The 22,216-nt window shown below is 49.4% G+C and overlaps 1 protein-coding gene across 1 annotated transcript in view; it reads left to right on the top strand.

Annotated features, from left to right (window-relative positions):
• Positions 1 to 22,216, top strand: part of CAMTA1 (calmodulin binding transcription activator 1) — a 321,555-nt gene that overhangs the window by 70,052 nt on the left and 229,287 nt on the right. The window contains exon 5 of the mRNA XM_010565346.1: positions 9,267 to 9,334. Within this exon, the coding sequence (XP_010563648.1) occupies positions 9,267 to 9,334 (68 nt within the window). The remainder of the gene's footprint in view (positions 1 to 9,266; positions 9,335 to 22,216) is intronic.

Below are 22,216 nucleotides of genomic sequence, written 5' to 3'. Positions count from 1 at the left end.
GTGTCCAAGCCTGTTTGAAGCTGGGGTTTTTTGTTGTGCTGAGGCTGCTGTTGGTTTCACCCTTCTACTCCTTTAAGTTTAGGAGTTAAGCCAAGCTGCTCAAGCGTTAAAACTCGAGGGGCACCCCTTTCGGCGGCACCCTGGGTGCGTGCTGCCCTGGCATTACTGTGGAACGCCTTCGCAATCGGATGACTTGATCAGTTCAGGATTCCTAAATGTCATCCTGTAATGTCTAATTAAGGTTGCAGTTTGAAGACATCATGTACTTTAATTGAAAACTGTAAGCGTAATCTATTCCATTTTTTTCTGTTAAATTAATAGTGTGGACCTTTAGCAGATGGTTAGCGAGACGCTGTTATTAATGAAAACATCCCAGCGCCTGCAATCCAGCCGCTCGTCGCCGTGCACAACACGGAGAAACAAGACGTACATCTCCCCCACCAAATGCGTTTTCCACTCCGTGGCTTTATTCTCCTGCGGTGCCAATTAGTGGTCCCAGGGCTGCCATTGCGCCTCTTTTGCAAGATTTAAACTCTGCAGAGGTGCTTTCTGCTGGGCAAGGCTGGGCGAAGGAGCTGGCAGCAGCTGGCAGGCTGCAGGTCATCTGCTCTCTGGCTAAGCAAGGGAAAGCAAGAAACACTTTGGGCCCCCAAAACTGTGGTTTTCTCACCCATTAGAGTAATAGACCAAGTGGTCTGGCTTAAGCTATTTAATGGTATTTTCATGGGTATAAATAAGCGCCCCTGCTGCACGCGAGCACGGCCCCGGTTAACGGGGGTGAGCTCTCCCTCTCCATCCCTGCATCCTCGTGGGTGAACGTCACCAGGTCATGTTCACCTGTCCCAGGTTTTGGAAATGAATCCTTTGTTCCCCCCTTTACGCCTTCTCTCTCCCTCTCCCCTCTCCGGTTGCTTTGCCGCTTCCCAGGGGGACAAGCAGCAGCAGCGGAGACTGGGGAAAGCCGGAATATTTATCACTCTCTCCTACACAGAGGCTCTAAAACGGCTTCTGCAAAATAAATCTCCTTTAAGACCCTTCCGGAGCAGGGTTTGGCTTATTGCTCCAGGAATAGAGAAAAGCCTTTTCTTCCCCAGGCGACTAGCTGGGACCCCCAGCGGTGATGGCTCCGGAAGCCGCCACGTCCTGGCGACTTGCGGTTTTTCTGTCTGCCAGAAAACGGGCATTTAAAATCCAGCCATTTGCTGGGGGAGCTGTGGTGGTGGAGCATAGGGTGAAGCAGAGCATCCTTGCATAGGTGCCATCAGGCGGCCGATGGAGAAGGGCATCCCCAGGGCAAGAGCATCGCTCTGGGATGGAGGATATTCGGAGGGAGGGGTGTCAGGGATGCAGGGATCCACTTTTCCCAATAGCGCCTCGTAGCTATACAGCGAGGAGGAATTTGCATTGGCTCCGAGGAGACGAAGTTTGAGTCCTGAGGAGGCAGGGACCTCGTTACAAAGCGGATCTCTCCCCCCACAAGGGTACTGAGGAAACAGGGACCGATGCCGGTTTTTTTCCCACAGGGGACAAGGGTGTAGCGGAGGCTTTTGTGCACGGCAGCCCCCCCGCTACAGCCTCCCGCTTTTGGGACAGAGAGCCCCTCAGTGTGGTGGTGGTTGTAAATGATTCAATTAGTTAGCTGCAGATACTGATAATAAAACCAAGCTTCCATCTAATTTGATAGGATGTTAGTTAGTGTACCCTTACTCAGTTAGAAAAATACATTTTAAGTGAAGTTTTAGTTTATTTTTGTCTTTAATTCCGTCGTGATGGAAAAGGTGCTGTAGTAACTGGGGAGCTTGCTTTCAGGTACCTTTCATCAGACACGAAACGGGGTAACACCACGCCGTCCCGCTTCTCCCTGCCGTGCATTTGGGGACAATTAGAGTGAGTCCCGGCAAAGCGTGGCTGCTGCTGGGAGGCTGGGCAGGTTTTTGGAAGAAAATCCCTGGCACGCTTTGGAAAACCAAAGCCGTGCGAATCCAGCCTGACAACCTACTCTGGCTTCTCTTGGCAAAATGCAACACGAGGACGCCTCTATCCCATCAGCCTCCAGCTTGTATCGCTAACACAGGTTGTCAGTAAAACCGTAGTAATATTTGGGTTTATTCCTCTTCTCAGCTTTGGAGTGTGCAGATCAACATTTTTACTTAAGAAAGTTGCAGATGGGTAACACTTGGAGACAAAAAATAAAGCACTGCCTGCAAAAGGAAATAAAACATTTTGGTGTAGAAGTGTTTGCTGTTGACAGGTATTTCTCAACCCGACAGCAGCCTGACTTGTGTTTCTCTGCTGGTTACTCAGAAGCTTTGTTTGCTTTTCTCTTGCTTCTCATTTCTCCCCAGCTCACCGAGCGATGTCCCTTTCAAGGCTGCATTGCTATTTTAGGCCAAACAGCTGGACGAATGAAATGGTATTGCAATTTTTGTTCCAGTGATGCTTAAACAAGGTAGTGAGACCTTGCTCTGTGTGGCTTTCAGATCAGTTTGTAGTTGTAATATTCAGAATATTAATGGCTTTGAGAGCAGGGACGGCTAGAAAATGAAAATGGCTTGATCCCAGCTGAGGAGATGCTACATAATCAACATGAATTTGTATTTTCATTTCAGAGTGGAAGGACGATAAGGAAGCGATGGGCTGGAATTTGTCTTTATAGCAGCGAGGACGTGAAGATTTCCTGAGAGAATAAATGTGCTTGCTCAAGAGAATGCAACTTTATTAGCTCTGTGGTATAAATCCAGAGATGTGTACAAACTCTCCTGCTTCCTCTTAAAATACGCATACATTTCAAGCTTATTAATTTGGATGCGTATAATTCATACAAAGTAATAACTTGAAATTCAGACTTTTGTTTTTTTTAAACTAATGATTTATTGCTTGGAGACAAGATAGGTGGCCTAAGCTACCTGGCACGGGGAATCCTATTTGGGTTCCAGTTTCTCTTTTTCTTTTGAGAGATCAGGTGGGAATTGCTGATACCCTCGCAAGGATGCAGAGATGACCTGGAGGGGGTTGAGCTGGGAGGAGAGAGCCGCCGCCGCTCGAATCCGTGGCTTCAGCCAGCCCCTTGGTACCATCTCTGGGACAACAGTAATCCCAGTTAGCTCGTGCTAAGGAGCGCCCGCGCTCAGGGTTTTGGGCGAGAGCCGTGTGGGACGATTGCCTGCCGGCTCTGTCGAGCGATGGCTCTGCACTTGCAGCCCTGCCGTCTCCGGCGCTCGTGTCTCTATGACAGGCGTCCTGTGCGATAGCCTTTCCTCGCATCTCCTCCGGGCTGAAATTCAGATTCGGAGATTGTCTGCTGCCAGGCAGGGGTATTTGTTGCGAGTTTCCGAGCTCTTTATAACTTTTTCTTCCAAACAACGTGCACGTTCCCCTGCCGGTCCTTCACCTGAGAGCAGGACAGAGTCCTGAAGCAGCCGAGAAGCTGCGGTCACGTAGCGGCGGGTGGGAAGCGCGGTGCTGGCTCTCCTGCCGCCGCCGCTGCCCCTCGGTCCGGGCTCCCGGCGCAGCACCCCGAGCTGATAACGTCTGCGGTTCGCTCCTCCGCTGGGTTCACCCGGGGCTTGACGGCGCAGGTCCCGCGTGGGGCCGTCGGCACGAAGCCGGAGGACGAGCGACGGGAAGGGCTTCGGTGGCGGTCGTCTGGAGACGCTACAGCCCGCGCGTGTCCCGTCTGGTGCGGTTAGCTTGGCTTTACAGCTGATGGCTCTTGGACGCGTTCAAACTAATAATCTTAGCAAACGGGGGAGCGCAAAATAAAAATGAATGTTCGTTTATGTAAAATGCTTTCAGCCCTAGCAACAAAGTATAAATTAAACCACTGAATTGTATGACCAAGTTTAGGATGAAACATAACTCGTGTGATTTTAATGTGAAATTACCTCACTGCTTTATGGGGTGCTTCCATTAGCTGATCAAATTAAGCCTTTTTTCCTTACCAGTCTCTTACAAGCTATGAACATAGGGCTCAGTCCTACAGGCTCTCACTTAGGTGGGAAAGGCACGGTCCGAGCATTGCCGTGGAATCGGCAGGCACAGTCAGAAACAGAGCTGGATCCGCACAAGTTTCGGTATTTTGACCTTTCTCAGCAAAGCTCGCTCAGCTTATTTGCTGACGTCTTTTCCAAAACTGGGCTTAGAAGGCATGCGGGGCCGGGTGGGACGTCCCAGCCAAGGGGCTGCTGGGCTTGGTGCGTGGTACCCTTGCCCACAGAGATGCTCTTGGGTGGCCTTGGGGTCCATCCAGTGTCACTTACCCCGACCGGTGCCCCACAGGGACTCGCCAGCGGTGATGAGTCGGGCGTTTATGGCAAGCGTGCATGTCCTTTTATTTTCTCTGCTCGCGTTATAATTAAACAGCAAAGCTGAGGACAGAGAGCTGGGGTTTCAAAGCCTGGCTCTGTCTTGTCTGACCTTGCTGGTGCCACACTGCCTTTTGTTTGTAATCTCGGGCAAGAAGCAATGGAAAAGGGTTTGATAGGAGACAAAAGCAAACAATAGCCTCGCTCCAGAGATACGATGAATGGGACATAATTGAATTTTTTGGTGAAGACATTGATTTGACCCTGGAAGACATACAGAGTGAATCATTAGGGGAATTAACGCACATTAAAATGCAGGGGTTTTTTTATCAGAGGGCTTTTATTGTGCCTATAGTTTTGTTTTTAATTATTTAATGACTTTGTGTCTTCTGGTGATAAATCTGTTTCTTCCCCCTTCTTTCAAAAGGAAAGACTGTGTTGGTGTGACAAAGGGGTACATGCCCCGCGCAGCTGATGAGCACCGGCTCTTCGTTAGCAGCCCTGCTTGTGCCCCAAAGCGCAGACAGGCACACGCTTCAAAAAGCACCTCTTGCACACTGTTGATAAAACAGCAGCGTTAGCCTGACCACTTTTTCTGGGCCTTTTGGATTTATTTTTCCAACCTGTCTATAGCAAAAACTTTGTAGGAATTCATTTGTTGCAAGAAGCTGTGTGGGATATGGTGTCTCGGAGGAAAGTTTCCAGACTTGGGCTGCTGGGGGTGAGTTTGACCCTGGGTTTTTGGAGTGCTGACTGCTCCCAGCTGCAGCTCTTTCTGTGCTGCCTGCGGCTTCAAGACTTCTCAGAAACCTTGTCCTTGTGTTTTGCAGCTCACAGGTGGTGCTTTCCTCGGATTTGAAAAAAACCAGCTTTTTTTATGACTTGAGCTGCTCAGGCTCACCTTTAGCTTGGTTTGGGCTTTGCTTGGAGGAGCTGCTTGGCTGCGGATTTGTGTGTGCATGCCCCCTGTGTTGTCTCTTCCATGAAAAGCATCTCCTTTCGCTCCAGCCTCTGACCTCGAAGCATCCACCTCTGTTTGCTGCCAACCCTGGCTTCTGCGGTTTTCTGGGACTTTCCTGGGCCACGGACACAAAGATGTGTAGTTACAGAAAGCAGAACATTTCAAGACCGGGGTTTAAAGGGGTTTTGCTGCTGATGGCAGAGAAGCCTTCCCCAGCGCATCCTCCCCATCCTGGTCCTGTGCATCCCATCCCTGGGACAGGCTTTCTCCATCCAGGCTGCGGGCGCTGACCCAAGGCGTCTTGCCGCTGCGCTCCTCTGCTTCGTGTGCCTGGTGCATGCAGCTCTGCTCTCTCCCTCCCTTCGAAACGCGGTGTTTTGCTGTGCAGTCCCTGTGCAGGGTTCCCCCCGGTACGCGAGATATGCCTTTCCGCCGGGCTTTGCATGTGCGGGAGCGTTCGCCGCCGGCATCGCCGAGCATCACCGAGTCATCTGTTTCTCGCAGTTCTGCTCCAGTTTGAGGTGGCAGACGAGGGATTGTTCTCCCAGAGTCGCGGTGCTTACGTACTGACAGAAGTTGGCACGTAGGTGTCAAAACCATAAACCGGCGTTTCTGCTCACCGCTTCTTCCCCAGCGTGGCGTGGGGTCCTGCGGCTGGGGGAGCGATCAGGCACCGTGGCAGGAATTCTCCTGACGCCGAACCTTCTTCGGACTCTGCGTGCCTGGTTTCGGCTCCCCCCCGCTGCACCAGCAGCACGCAAACCGGGTCGAGGAGCTGTTGGCACGGTAGCTTGCGACACTGAGCGTGCCGGCTCCTCGTTGCTGGTGATGCCAAGACGTCCTGGTGAAGGGTGCGGTGCTCCGGGTGATGGGGTTGCAGGCAGGCATGGGCAAGGCGAGCAGACAAGGCAGGAGATTTTGGGAATTTTTTTTTTTTCCCCATTTGCATGTCGGTCCTTGTAATTCTGAGCACTCGGGGCACGGAAGGCAGCGTGGAGGATTCACCATCTCTCTGCTCTGCGTGTTAATTTATAGCACTGCCGTGAGCTAGATTTTCCTTGTTATCCAAGGTATTTCCTCTGGAGGAGGGAAATCAGGCTGTAATATGTCATTAAGCAGAAAGCCTGGGGGAGCTCCTATCCTGATTGATGCGGATCCTTCTTTTATCCTGTTAGAAGAATTGAATTACGCGTTTTGAGTTGTCTCAAGATCCAGCCTGGCGTCTGGTTGGAGCTGTGCCTTTCTGTACTGTGGAACATGCCTGTGTTTCGGTGCATGTGTTTCAGTGGGTCGCCCACATGCCTGCGGCGTCGATCAGCAGCTTATTCTTCGGTCTGTCCAAATTTGTTGAGCAGGCCCGGGCCGGCAGCATGGAAACAAACGTTCTCCTTCCAGATGGGAGCGTCTCGTTGCCGCAGCTCCTCCCATCGGTGGACAGTCTTGGGATGAAGATTCTGAGTGTGCAGGGTATAGGCTGGCTGGAGGGAATAAAGTAAATGAGCCTTGGGTAAGAGCAGCATTCATTCACCTGAAATACTTTGGTTTTCTCTGCTGTAGCAATGCGTTTGTTTGTTCAGCCACAAAAGTTAAAAATTGCTTTATTCTCCTTACGGCAAGTTTAATTTTAGTAGGAATAGGCAAAAATCCCATGCTAATCTGAAGCCCACCAAACATGCCTATTTTTGCAGGATTTTGAGGGTGAATCAGCCGGATCTGTCTCTGCATTGAAGGGATTTGTTTCTGTAAATGCCTGCTCATGCAGATCATACGCTGCGAGCGTCCGGGGGACTTGGGTGTTAGAGAGGACATATAGAGAGCTCCCTCTTCGGCATCTGCTGGCACTCGTTCCTTGGTATCTCCAAAGCTCATCTCCCTGTAAGGTGCGAGATGACGCAGATTTGTAATGTAGCGACTCGAGGCCATAATGTGGGATGGGCTGGGAATAAAATTCTGCAGACCGCAGCACATTTGGTGGAAATACTGTACTGGCTTTAAAAAAAAAAGCAGAGATCTTGTTTCATATTTTTTGAAGAACTTCAGTTGCAGAGTATTTTTTTTATGTGTATATATATATATATATACACACACATACACACACACACACACACACATATGAAATCAGCGGTTGGCTCCTACAACTCGCACCCTGCGTCAAAGCCGTGAGTTAACGCTGCATCGGTGGCTCTTGTGGGGAGCGACGGGCAATGCCTGTTTGGACCCCAGTGGAAATCTGGGGCCAGACCTTTTTGGCCGTGCAGCGGCTGAATTTTAGCACTTGCATCTGATTCAACTGTGGCTTCTGTAAAAGCACAAGGTTTGGCGTGTCCTCTGGGAAGGTCGCGAGTGTAGATGCTGTGCCAACAACCGGCGTCCTGGTGGAGGGCTGCACCGGGTTATTTTGGTATTGAATTTTATGTGGCAATTAGCCAGAAATTAAAAAGAAGTGTTTTCGGAGCTTCATGTCACTGCTCCTCCTCCTGGCTCACGGAGAAGCGGTACTGCTCCCATCGTCTGCTGCTAGGGTAGGCGTTTAAAAATGCAGAGTCGGGCTTGGGAAGCGAGGGGTGCGGCAGTGGATTCTGGGAGAATTTATTTGCAGTGTAAACATGTTGGTCAGGAGTCATTAATATGACATTCACACAACTCTAATAAAGTACATAACACGGAGATCTGGCACCGCTGCAATACCCAGAGGACATTAAGTATGAGTCTTAAAACCAAGAGTATTGGAAACAAGATATTTTTACGTCTCGTTTGGGAGTAATATAATTGCATTTTGTGGCTCTAGCAGATGCTTGGGCCAGCTGGTTGGAGAGCATTGTGGATTTTTTTAGCTTTGGTACTACACAGCTACAACCCTTATATAGAACTATCTTTTTTTAAAAAAAAAAAATCATCTCCTGGTCGAAAGACCCATTTCTTGTGTGTGCGTTACCTTTGCGATGGCACAGCCTGTAGACATTTCTGTTGCAGGAGCTCTGGAGATTAAACTGCACGCGTTTTCGTGGTCTAATTTGAGGCAATGGAACACTCAGGGCAGCCTCGCTGACCTTCCTGCGTAGCTTTTGCTGTTGCAAGTCTCCCTCCGAGAGGGAGACTCTGGACCTGGCTGGTAGGCAATTTTTGGAAGAGAACCATCAAAACCCTACGTATTTCTGAGTATATCTTCGGGGTGGGGGGGACCTTGTTTCCAGCAGCCTGTGGACTGCAGCCCCAGGGCTCCTTGGCAATCTCTAGGTGTCGGGACGTTGCTGGTGTGGTGACGGCAGCCGTCGCCGTTTGGGACGGTCACTGGTCCTGCATCTCCTCCGGTGCGGATCGCCCTGGTCTCTCCCAGGGCTGCTGGCGACGCTCAGCCTGTCTGCAGCGTGGCCGCCCCACAACTGCTCCGGGTTTGTACCAAGGAAATTGATGGGCGGCCATCCCGCGTTCGTCAGGCGTATGTACAAGCACCGTCGTGAATTATCTCGCCGGCGCCGATAATTTCCTGCGAACAAATCGGTTCTGATCTGGAAGTAATCGCCCGTATCATTCCTGCAAGTGGGAGCGATGACTTATGTTGATGTCACCCGCTGGCTTTTTATGGCAACGATTAATAATTCAGTAATTCTCTCTGCAGTGATGCTGTTCTATTTATAAATATTTAATTTAGCTTCCCGTGTCCGTGTTGTCGCTGCCTTCCCCTTTGCCTCCTGACGTAACGCCAGGCTCTCGGCGATGCTGCGGTCACCAAAATTACCAGCAAATTGTCTGCGCTGGAAAATGTTAATGTCTTTCCTCGTTTGCATCTCTTCATTATGTTATTTAAGTCTGGCTTTGGTGGCACAAATACAAACGTTGACTGAGCACACTATTGCAGTCAAAACCTGATTGAAGCTGCGACCTAACCCGGGGCTGGCAGCTCCTTGTCTCAGTTATAAAACTTCTCTGTTATAGAACTTTCCGGTTTCCAACACAGCCATGCAAATAACTCTTTTTTTCTTTCTGCGTTTCTCTTTCAGGAAATTGCAGCTTATTTAATAACGTTTGAAAAGCATGAAGAATGGCTAACAACTTCCCCTAAAACAAGGTAACGTTGCTCATGCTTCAGCACATTGACTCATTCTCACTGACGACTTGACTCGCTAATCAATGCGTTGGCCACCGAGCAAAAGCTCCCAGTCATGCTTGATGGCTTGTGACACCAAACTCTCATTAATTGACTTAATGAGCATTTTATTGAATGAAATCAGATTGATTAAAAATGGAACAGCTGCAATCTTGACAGGTTAAAGTTTTAACCCGATTGTTCAGGATTTAATTGTATGCCTTCAGATGAAGGGGTTTGAAAGCCTGTGAGCGAGGTTGCAGGCTATTTATCTTGACAGTGCTCCCTGCAGCCTCCAACTTTAAATAAATAAAAAAGCGCAAAGCCCTCCCCTGTGCTCTGCCTGTTTAACATGCAGTTGCAGGGATTGTTTGCGTTTTGGTGTTTTTCTTGCTGGGGTTAAGTGTTTGATGGCGAGGAGATCCCAAAAAGCCGCATTAACAGACATGTTTGCAGTTTATTATTCAGTAAATGTCATGTCTTCTTCACGCTGCCATAAATGTTTAACTCCTCCGCTCCCTTGGGAACCGATACGTGACGTTTCGGCTGCGGATGTTTTCCTGCCGTTTCAGGCTCGCAAAGTTTCCGTATGTCTCACCAACACAAAAAACTTGCTTTCTGATGTCATGGGTTTTTTTCTTCTTTTTCTTTTTACCAATCCACCTCTTTCCTATTGAAAAGGGCAGGGTTATCAGAGGGAGCCTGCTAGGACCAAGGTGGGAGAAGAGCCTTTTTTAGCATCCCGCATCCCATCGCCATCCGCTGCAGAGACCCAGTGCCGGCGGTGTCCTGGGCAGCTTGTTGCTGGGTTTGGCATTGCCTCGCTCTGTAATTAGCAGGAGCAGAAATTACAGTGAGACGCAAGGACCGGTATTGACCCTAACGAGTAGGGCAGATTAATTGCCTGGGTGTTTCGTAGCTCCCAGCCGAGGGGAGGGCGGAGGTGGAGGAGCGCAGTGCAGCAGTAGTTGGGGCACAGAGAAGATCTGCTTTCCATGAAATAAGGGGAAAAAAAGCTATGTGATTTTAGGTTTGGTTTGGGGTGTCCGTCCGTCCCCTCCCCAGTCTGTTCTATATTTTTTCGTGATATCTTTAAGTAATGCATTTGTGTCCATAATACCTGGAAAGAGAGACATTTGAAACCCAATTGCTTTCTCAAATGGTTCTGCAAGACCCAAAGCTGCTGTGGTGGCTGAAGGGCCCATAGATGGACCTTTCCTGTGGATGGCAGCCAAGAGTCTCACCTTGGTGGGTGCATAAACACTTTGCTTCACTCCCCTTCTTGGCTGCAGGACAGCAGGTAGTATGATAATATGAGAAAAAGCTTTCTTCTGACCTGGTAGTCTACGTTTTGGAATTAAGGCGAAATAATTTCTTGCTGAACCTTTGCCAGATAAGCCTATTAAGTGGTCAGAAAAACATATTAACTAGTCTGGGTATACATGGCATCACTAGAGATAGGAGATTATAAATGTTTTTGTAGCAGTGTCTTATGATTTTAAGAGTTTGGTTTGCTAAAGGCAATGCATGAAAATTGTCTGATTAATATTACAATACCTTCCTCCTGTGTGTTTAGACTTGAAAGAATGAGTGTCGCAGGAGATGGAAAGTTGTGACGGCTGTTCAAGGACCTTCTTAAATTGTTGAGTTAGTTTTCCTTCTTTTTTTTTTTAATATAAAAATTAATTGGAAGAGTTAAATGCTGAGTTCATACAATCAGGGCTCTCGGTATTACAGAATTAACGACATCGATCCAGCGCTGAACTGGAACACTCCCTGTTCTTTGTTTGCTGCTGTGGGTGCTGCTAATTTCATCTCGGACAATTAATAAAAATTAATTGCACCACTGACGTTTACGGAGTTTCTTAATAAGATGATGTATAGCATGACCCGAGGAATCGCTGCTAGATGGATGGCTGTAGCGGGCTCTGAGAGCGGCTGGACGATGCACGTCGGGGGCCGGCGGTTGCCGGAGCTGTTGGCGACTTCCCGGGTTACTGAGCTAATGCAGAAGGTGGCAAAAGAGGAAGAGTTCGTTTCGAGCCCTGCCTGCCGTTTCCGAACGTCTTCATCTCTTTCTCATAAAGAAGTTCCCGTGTTTACAACACAGTACCGGTCAGGTGTCACTTTGGTCGTGGATGGAGGAGGAACCCTCTTACGATGCTGTTGTGGTGGCATTAGAGGAGCGATGAGAAAGCTTTTAAAGGTCGCTAAAATGGCTTTTTTATGAAACTTCTTGTTGAATGACTCTAATTGATAAAATATGCTGATGCAAGTATACTGGAGTATTATTACAACAGTCTTTTAAGCACTCCCGTTTATCAACATAAATTAACAAGTACACCTCGCAAGGCATCGACCTTGATGTTTCCTTGAAATGGTGTTTGGTTACTTGATAATGTGCCAGATAATCCACAGTGGGTATTCCACTCAGCAGGGTGAACTGGGGAAGCTTTCTGCTAATGCAGCAAGGCTGAAGTCTCTGACATTTCCAAGTTTAAATGCAAATCGTGACGACAAAAAAAAAAAATTACTTGACATTTGTATATCAAGTAGAACTTAATTGTTATTTACATTGGAATTTCAGTGACAAAGCCGACCTTCTTAGTCCAAAAACGTTCTGCTAGATGAAGATACTTTGCTTATCTGTTTCTAAGTGCCTTCTGTAATTATCATTTCTAGGGGATTTTAAAAATACGCTTGAGCGATCCGATGTAGCTTCACCTGTGTTTCACAAGTGAGGCTTAGGCCACTGAAAAGACTTGGCCGTGCCCAGAAGCTACGAGGTTAGAGCCCAAATGCTGTTTTAGGCAGTGAGACATTAAGATTCCTGCAACTAAAAAAGTTGGGCAGCAGCCTGCTCCTACAAATCAATAGCGATTTACATACGCTGTCGGTATGCATTTGGGGGAATTCAGTTTTACTTCTGCTACCTCCTGGGTTATTTTTAGCATTTTAATTCCCCTCTCCTGCCTTCAGGAAAAAAAGCATCACTTTTTAGTGTCACGGGCAGGGACAGTAGGCTGGGCAGCGTTTCCCGCAGAAAAATCCCAACCTGGTAAATCACAGACTTGTCAGGACCCGGTTCATAACAGCGGCAACGACAACAAAAACCGTCCGAGCTCCGTTTGCATGCCTGGGGTGGGAGTGGGAAGGGCTCGTCCCACCGGGCAGAGCTGGTCCTCGGCTCGGAAGCCGGCGCGGGCTGCGGGGGGGTGATGCTTCGCAGCCCCCGTGGTGAGCCGAGGCTTCGGGGAACCTGGACCCAGCTCGAGGCTGGAGGATGTGCCAAGGTAGCGAAAAGCAGAGAAATAAGTAACCCGGCTTTCTCTCATCAGAGACGTCGTGTCTTGGAGAGGACTGTTGTACCATTTATTCACCTCAACTTTTGCTGATACTGGTCGCTGAAAGCAGGGATGCAGATTACATTAGGCCGGTTAGAAATCACTTTTCCTGATTGAAAATGCACACACAATAGTGGTTGTTTTCCTCTGTTACTTTTTTAGCGATTTTTGCTGGCTCCAGAGTTTTGAAATTTCCTGGGAAATTCAATTTGTTACATTAAGTGCGGGCTCATGCCTAGGCTGGAGCGGAGGGTACCAGTCCACAATGAGATTTAGAGGGAGCACGGCAGGCAAACCTAATACAATTATTATTTCAGCAAAACTGCCCGGGGGGGATGTAAAAGCGAGAAGAAACGCGCCTGTCTCCCCTGGAGAGCATCGCCAGGTGCGGTGAGCCCTGCTGCCCGCCCGGCCGTCCCCGCTGCCGGTGCTGGGGGGGTGGGAGAGGGCCTGGAGCCGGAGCTGGGGCAGGGATGGGGTCCGCATCGACCGACCCTCTGCCGCGGGGGGATTGCAGGGGAGGACCGACCCTGCTCCAGGGCGAGGGGCAGGAGCCGAGCCGAGCCTCGTGCCCGTCCTGCTGCCCATCGCCCGAGGAGCACGCTCCGGTCCTTACCTGTCGGGCAGTCCAGCTTAAGGAATGTATTTCATCTTGGATATCTTGACTGGGGGCTTCTTAAAGATAAGTTAGGATCTTGCAGTATAGTAATTTTGTATTAAATAATTAATAGTAAAATTAATTGAATTATTCAATTTTCAGGTAAAAATAGGCTCATAAATATTCATAACTTACTTTATTAAGGGGATTTCCATTTCCTATGTCATTAAAGTGAGATTAACTAAGGTTGGGTTTAAATGAAGATTGAAAACAATTGTGCTTTGGAATTCATTTACTGTGTTAGGTCATTACCTTGCGAGGCGGCTCGCCGACACGCTCTGGGTGGGAGCCGTCCTGCTGTGTTGGGTAGATCTGCTGCCAGGATGTCCTGGCACTCGTGAACTGAGCTGGAGGCTCCGTGTTGAGGAGACGCTCGTGTGAGCGGGAGGTCGTGAAAAGGCAACTGCCTAGAGCTTGTGATCGATGGCAAAAGTTCTGTCCGTCTCCCCTTCTGCTTGTTGCAGATGAAAATACTCTTGAAACCGTGTTTAGACTCTCAAGGCACGTTTGAAAGGTCCTTGCTTTCTCGCGTGGCTCATACTCTCCACGGGATCCAGGACCATCAACCTCACCCATGCATGGTGGCAATATTTTGGATTTTCTGCTTGTGTTGTTGGAAACTCTGTTTGCATGTTTGGGGTCGCATATGACCTATTTTTCCTTCATCAAAGGCAATGTGTGTGCTGTCAGCTCTTTCTGGCTTGAGATGCTGCTTGGCATAATCCCTGCTAACTGTGGCACATCTCTCTCTACACTTTAAAGATTTCATGACTCTCAACGCTTTCTTCTCGCTGCTCTCAGTATTTCCTACTCTTTTTTTTTTTTTTCCTTTTTTTCCTCTGAAGAGGATAAACAGTACAGAGGTGGTTTTGAGAAGCATTGATTCATATAGATTTTTAGCCGCTGTGGTCCAGGGGTGTTGAGACGCCAATAATTAATTCCTTTAACAGCTCACCCCATTTGTTTTAACGTGACCTAGTGGCAGGATCGCTGGGAGCCGTCAGGACGCCCTGGCCCAGATCAGTTGACGGTCTTCAAGTATTTCATGCAAGCCCTGGCCATGACTGATCCAGCCTGGGCAGCTCCTGGAGAGCTGGTGCTCCTGGAGAGCTGGTTTCCCTTCGTATTTAACCCGCGGCTCAGGAGAGCTGCATCACCATGGAAGACGGCATTGGCCAACTTGGACAACCGAGGCGAGATGTCCGTATTTCCATTATGGGCGGGATTCAACTGGCACGGACGCTGAAGGTTGGCTCCTCCAGCCTGCTGATCTCTCCGCAGCCACTACGTGGGTTCACCAGGCTCTGAGTTTGCCACGCGTCAGCTGGGTACGGTTTCAAAGATGCTGGCTCCATAGCTGGTCCATGCAGATGGACATCTCCTGTCCCCGCTGCCCAGCTTTGTGGGGACGGCAGTGCTGGGGTGCAAAGGCTCCTGCTCTTCTTCATGCAGAGTCAGGGGAGAGTCCTGCAGCGTCGCCCCTTGGAGAGACAGAGAACCCTAGAAAACATGGAATTGTCAGAAAAAGCAATTATCTGATAATAAAGCGATTAAATTATTCAGCAAACTACTATCAGCCTTCAGTGAGGCTTGGTAAGCTTTTTTCCATCGATAGATACAGCCAAGGAAAATACGTGGCGTTCATTTTTGGACAAAACTGACTTTCAAAATTTGGGCAGGCTCTGACTGTTTCCAGATCAAATGTTACAGGGGTGGGAGGATGCTCCGGGTGTCAGAGGCCGCTCGGTACGAGTGAGTCCCTGCCGTGTCGACGGTGTGATTGGGGTTTAATGGGCTGCGAGCCAAATAAGAGAGGAGCTGCCTTTGTCCCATTTAGAGCAGAAGAAAGGTAAAGGTGTGCAAGGAGAGATTTTGGGTTGGGGCTCCTGGTGGCTGGAACCAGACCCGCCAGACCATCCCATATTATCATGCATTTTATGCTTCCAGTCTAAGGGTACCGAGAAGGATGGAGGGTCTAATTGCAGTTGTGGGACCACTTTGGAGGTGCCCTTTTCTCCACAATGCATAGAGGCTGCAGAAGGGATAGGAGGACTGGTATTTGTTCATACTGTTTTAAACAGCAACAAAATTAAAGTCTTTGTCGCATTTTAAAGGCTTTGCAACTTAATTTATATTCTGGTATGGTAATGAAGAAGCATCTTTTGTCCAGGAGGTGAGATATGCAAAAATAACCTTTAAGTTGCTCATAATTAACCTTTAATGATATTCTCTCATTTTTCCGATACATTCTCTGCATCAAAAACAACGTACAGAAAGAGTGCCTGAGACTGCTTGTTGCATCTTAATGGCCTGCAAATACCAACTGATTAAAAAGAAACTATTTATTGGGATTATTTATTGACAAAGTTTTTTCCGTTCAGGAAGTCTGGCGCTGAAGTTGGAGTGCTGGGCTGGAGCCAGGCATCGCGGCTCTCCCCACTCTCCCGTCCTTGGCCAGCAGAGATCAGGGTGCCCAGGGTCCGGTGGAAAGGGATGCCTTGTCTCCGGAGGGCGGATGCTTTGCTTTCCGGACGGGGACGGTGTAACATTTGTGGCAAATATAGCATGATTTAAATTGCACGCTGGTGCGTTAGCAAGCGTGTGCTAGAAATCTGGAATTGGGAAGAGGGCTTTTGCGCCCCACGTGTGTGAAGAGCAGCCGGGAGCCGTGCATCACGGCGGACCTGCTATTCAGATTGGAAGAATACAAATTGATTTGTATAACAACCCGCGTTTGTCGGAAGATGAGGAGCTGACTACAGAGGCTGGGGTTGGGGTTTTTTTTTTGGTGCTGAATAACAGTGTTTGTAAGTAATGAGCAGGCTTTTATCTTGCTGTGGCATGAGGAATAATTTGCTAACCTGGTAGCTGGCGTGCTTGGCGGGTGCACGTGCTGTTCATGCGCACGCTGCTGGGCTTGTAGTGTCCTTTGGTTTCTCTAAAGGGGTTGTGGTCTTCCTGGACGTTTACAGAAATGTGTAATTACTCCTTTCCCCCCGTCCCGAAGGTTCTGTCCTTTGCGCTAGGAGTTTCTCTTTTTGTTTCTGGCGTACCTGAACAGCAAAAGGCTTCCTCGCTCCCGCTGTGAGGTGCGAACTTCACCCTCCCGTTGTGCTCTTCTCTTTTCTTCCCCTTCCCTCCCAGCTTTTGGAATAACGTCCTTTCGCAGTCCATGTGAACTGGTGCAGCTGAGAGGCGTTTGTCACTGGTGGTGCAAGCGGCGCCGCGGGGTTTAATTAATTGCCTAATGGGGGCGATTGGTGCTGCGGCGAGATGCTGGCGGCTGCCGGCTCTCCTCTCAGCTGAAAACCTGCAGCTCTCCCTCCCGTTCGTCCTCCCGGCCCCTTGCCTGCTGCTCCACGAGCTGCTGTAAAGTCCCAAGGCTGGTAATTCAGATTTGGTTTCCTGCTATTCGCCCTCCCGTTTTCTACGGCATCGATGTCAAAGCCCCACAGGCCTTGCTGGGGTCCTGCAGTATCAACCTTCTAACAAAGCTAATTTTGTCTGTCCTCGTACCGTCACCGCCAGCTACTGAGGGACGTGTTTTCCCATTTCGCTGCTGCTGCTTTTCTGGCCTTCACACACAGCCTGCTACACCTGCAGTATTCCGTTTCCACGTGGCTTTATGCATTTTCCTGTAGGTAGATGGTTGGTTTTCCAGGATGCGTACGTCCCTGTGCTTGCATTTAGAGGAGGATCTTGTGGGAGACTCCTTGTGTGTAACGTAGCATCAGGGAGTGCAGCCCCGGCTTCCCGAGTCCGGTTACCTGCGCCGAGGCTGCTACGAGAGGACGCTGCGATTTCACCCGCCCGCTGCTCTGCAGGCGGTGGCGAGAAGTGCTGGAGAAGTGCGTGAACCTCCTCAGTCCAAGTGTGGAGGAGATGGTGGGTGGGCAATAAATACAAAGGCTGAGAGCACAGATACAGGGGCTGAGCTTTTTTTTCTTTCTTTTTTTTCTTCCTAGTCCTGAGAAACACAAATTTACAAAAATCTGGCAAAGATTCTCCTAAAGTTACACTCGGTTGGCATTCTTGCTACGCGTGCTGTAACAATACTTCACTATAATTAAATTTTAAATTCCGTGTAGAATCTGGTGGGTAGGCAGATGTACCGGTATGTTAAACTTTATGTCACTTAAAAATGGTTTTCAAGTACATCAGAGGGAGACCATCCAGCTGTAAAATTATCTGCTTTATGACGCTGCATCGCAGCTTTGGTCTTTTTGTTTTAATTAAAAATGTACCTTAAATCTCACACCCACAGATAATTTCCACTGTGCCTTTTTCTTTCCTGTAATTTCCTGACAGGATGTAAACCGACATGATTCTTCTGCCAGTTTTTGGTACGCTTTTCAGGGGGAAAAAAGTTTGTTCATTAGGATAAACGCTTTCCCGTTTTCCTTAGCTGATTTGGTGCTGGATTTCCTTTTGTCTGGCTGGGTGCTTGGCGGGGCTGGACTGAGCTTGCAGTTCCCGTGGGGGTGTCTGGGGCTGCTGGCTGCGCTTTCACGAGAAAAAAAACCCTTCCCATGGGTTGTGTTGTCTCCCGGCTGGGAGCGGAGAGAAAGTTTCTGCCGGAGTTTGCTGGAGCTGCTGCCGCTGTTAGCTGAGTGCAGGAGTCTTTAATTTCCCACTCGTGACGCAGCTGCTTTACCTACCATCGTTTTTCCGCATTAACAGACGGCGCAACCTTGTAAAGCACTCCTGGTCTGGCCTGGTGCAGCCCGAAGGGGTATTTCCAGTACAACCAGTAGTAAAAGGCATTTTAGGAGCCACTTTGCAGCCCACGGGCAGGGTGGGCGCGTGTCGGGACAGGCACAGGCGTGCAGCCCCCGTGGGCTTTGCCTGCTGGTGCGGAGAGCCGTTCCCAGGCGCTTGTGCCCGCCTGGCACACGCGAGGCTGAAATGGCGTTTGCTCCGCCAATAAACCTTAACTGCTTGGGCAACGGCGGCCGTGCTCGATGCAGGATGGAGATCTCCAGCGCCCCGGAACAGGAGTCTGCTAAATCATTAACGGTGCTTTTTCTGGGATTAAATAAAAGGCCTTGTCCTGAGGCGTCCCATGTGATGATTCGCTGAGTTCTGCAATGTGATTTATGTTTGGCCGTAGGATTATTGTTTTCTATTGATTCTGAGGGAAATAAAGCAGCGGTAAAAGCCCATCATGAGCTTCCCGGTGGAGTGTGAGAAGTGGAAGCTTTCCTGACAGGAATCCTGTTGTCTCCTTGGTGGTGACTCTTAAACCCTGGCCCAACCGGTCTCAAAGCGAGCATCGCCTCGCTCTCCTCCTCCTCCTCTTTTAGCATCACCCGGCTCAGTCCAGCGAGGATGCACCTGGCGCTGCTGTGATCGCCTCGCTGGCCCCGATGCGTGGATGGGGTTTTAGGGACTTGATGTCGGTCCGGTGATGCTGAAGAGGCTTCCCGGGATCTTCCCTGCCGTGTAGCTGCTGGAGGTGGTCCCTCCCCACCCTCCTGCCCCACCTCTGTCACGGTGTGAAATTAAAAGTTTTGCTTCCACGGTTCAGGAATTCTTTTTAATTCTGAGAAATGAAGTTTTGCCTAAAAATGACTCCACTTACCTGGAAAGCACTGGTTTTTTCCATCTTCTCCAGTGTGCTGTCATCCCGGGGCATCTTGTTTGCTTGCTGCTCCAATGCCTGGCACTTTTACAAAATGAACAGTAAAATCTATCGACTTTGGCAAAGCTGTTGTGCCTTTTCACTGTAGAGCCAAAATGTGCCGGTGTGTACCATTTGAATGTTTTTTTCCAGCCTAATTTAACAATACCACGTGCAGCGTGAAGTTGTGGAACAGTGTGGCTGTATTTTTAAAACAATGAAGCGATGACAATTTCTGGAGCACTGGTCGAGATAGCGATAGAAAGAGCTCCTCCCAGGAGGGCCAGGCACCAGCACGCACCGAATGGACCGTGCGCAACTGCAGAGGTGTGTTTGTGGCTGCTTGTGATCAAAACCACGGAATTGGTGGATGTGCTGAATCACACATTCTTCCTCTGATGGAGCTGGGGACCGCGGGCACGACCATCGCACTTGAACCTTGGAGTGCTGCTGGCTGCTCAATTCCATCTCCATAGACGAGCCCCCACGTCGCAGCATGCCCGCTGCAGGATTTCAGGCAGCAGGGAATGCTTAGGTGAGAGGTACCAGCGGATCCCTCGGGGCTCAGCTGGCGCCGTCCGGCTCCTCTCCTGGCAGGCAGGCAGCAGCATCCCTCCCTGCGCTTCATCGGGGTGCCTGTGACTCCTGCTGCTGCCAGAGAGAGTGAATTGTGCCCATAGCATTCCTTCTGTATTTATTTTATAAATGTCAATGATGAACTCAATTAAGATAAATAAGGCTGTTCCTTCTCGCTGTTTAATTTACAAAATTTTAATGAGACTAATAACATCTGTACTTGTTCCATCTTTTGGCTGGCTGGAAGACAGTTAGCGGGTCTGACAGCTCTCTGCTCAGCTTGTCTTCCAGTAACGTTTAAAAACGGAGGGTTTTACAAAGGCAGTGTTGTATTAAGCCATTTGGTTTTGTCTATGCTTCATCTTACACCAGTGGAGAAGCTGAGGGAGTGACGCAGATGACAGAAGACCACCATCTTCGCAAGTGAAACTGTTGAATTGTTTTAAGCGCTGGTGTAAAATGCAAGCAATGTGTTTATGCGTCGCTTTGAATTGCAGCGATGGAGACAGGCAGAGGCGGGAGTAACGCCTTAGGTACGGCGTCTTGTCTGCAGCCTTCTCTTCCCCGTCTTCGTGGGGACGCTTGGCCTGGAGAGGGGAGCCGTGGTCTCCCCTGGAGAAACAGGGAGCTGGTGCTCGCCCTGCGCGCCAGGCTCCAGCAGGTTATTGGCGCTTTCCTCTCCCTCCGTGGTCTGCGTGGCTCGTTCGTGGGTTTGAGGAGCATCCCGGCACCATCGCTTTGGTGCCCTCTGGAAGGTGACCATTCGTTTCTCATCAGTTGAGCCTCTTGCGCAGCAAATGGGTCATGCAGGGGAGATCTTCTTGCTGGATAAGCAGTTAGCTAAAATAAACTACTCAAAGAACAAATTACGCAGGACTCTCGCTCTGTAACAAATGAATTAATTGACTTTGGTATTTGTGGGGTGTCCCTCTATTTAACTTAACTCTCTCTGGCGAAAACGCTCCTGCATTTCCTCCTCCTCTTTGCTGCCACAGTGAGCGTACAGGGTACCACAAGTTGATTTACACGGTTACAAGTAAAGGAAGCGAAGTGATAATTAAGAGAACCTTTGTACGCTTTCTTGAGAGACAAAACTTCTTTCGGCAGCGTGTCCGGGAGCATCTGTTTGATTTGTTGATCTGGGGTGTCATCAGTTCCCTGTGCAGGCTCACAAAGCTCCTCCAAAGTAGCCGTCGTGACCCGCAGGCTTTTGCAAAGGCTTTGGCAACTTCAGTGCTTCTGCACGCCGGCCGAGCTGCCCCCGGGTCTGCAGCGGGGCCGGGAGTCAAACCGGACTGCTCCTGGGATGAGGGACAGCCATCTGCACGGCACTGCAAGGTGACATTAACCCCAAATGTGTTTTAAAGGCTTTGTCTGCATCTTTTGAAGTGGCAGGGTGCTACGAGCAGTGCATTACCTGGGGTTACAATGCAGAGCTGCACCGCGTGCTGCTGGAATGAGGATGACAGTCCTCTGGGCCCTCGGGCATGCCGGTGACTCACAAAACGATCTGGCCGAGTTGCCGGGTTTATTTACAGTAAGTAAATTAAAGCCCTAGTACAAATCTTTGCTGTGTAACAGGATTTGCGAGCAGCTAAGAAAGGTTGAAACTGTTGGACCCGTTACCAAGAAAATACTTTGTGTGTTAGGGGGGATTCGGTTCACTGAATAACGCGTTGTCCCAGCCGCCAGCACTAAGGTGAAACGTGGCCGAGAGTCAGTTTTTTTCCCTGTCTTGCTTCTTAGTTCTACTTTGCAGTATTCTCTTCTAAAGCCAGCGATGCTGACCTCGTGGAGGAGAGAGAAATGGGCTGGGTGGCGAGCTGCCGACTTCCTAGTCATAATTTATGTGGCTGCTCCCTTCTTGCTCTCTGGTTTACTGGTGTGTTCATTTATATACCGTACCGGCGCTGTGGGCTAGAAAGGTTTCATCGAGTGCTCAACAAGCACAGGGCAGATGAGACAGCTCCTGAGCAGCTGCCACCAAGACGTCACTTCTTCCCAAGGACCCACCAAGACCTTTGCTCCAGCATTTGGATCTGTTTGTTGCCATCGTAATCTGCTCGGTGTTTGGAAACACAGAAGAGCTATGTTCAGAACAAAAGTTGCCATCCTAAATGTTCCAAATTCGGTTATTCTAGGAACTTCTTGGGGGTCTGATTGGGAAAAATCCTCAGGAGGACAGCATCCAGCACAGCATCCTCAAACACCAAGGGCATCCATAGAGGAGAAGCAGCCTACAATTTGTGGCCTTGGGGTTTTTATTGTGGTTTGGGGTTGGGGTTTTTTTTGAGAAAATGGTGTATTTCTTATTTCTTCCTTGTCCTGAGCTCTCCGGAGACTGCCTGACCCTTCCTCAGCCATTGGCGTTAGTGGCGATGCTGCGGTGCCGCACAAACAGCCACGCGCAGCCTTTTCCACTGGCTGGGGCTTTCATTCGTTTTGCATCCTGACCTTTCCACCTCATTGCCCCGACCTTGCTTCTATTTCTGGGAAGGGACGCGCATACAAACAAGAAATACAGATACCGGGCGCCAGCTGCAGCCGCCCAGCGATGCGTCTCCCTGCTCAATGGCGTTTATAATCCCAGACCGGGTTAGAAGATCTAACCAGCTCTAAATTGTTCAGCAAACGCTTTTTTGATAAATTGTGCCCTTTGGTAACAG

Source organism: Haliaeetus leucocephalus, unplaced genomic scaffold, assembly GCF_000737465.1.
Source record: "Haliaeetus leucocephalus isolate CR32 unplaced genomic scaffold, Haliaeetus_leucocephalus-4.0 Scaffold190, whole genome shotgun sequence".
Lineage (NCBI taxonomy): Eukaryota > Metazoa > Chordata > Aves > Accipitriformes > Accipitridae > Haliaeetus > Haliaeetus leucocephalus.
The sequence above is the reverse complement of the archived record's forward strand: the minus strand, read 5'-3'. Positions and strand labels throughout refer to the sequence as shown.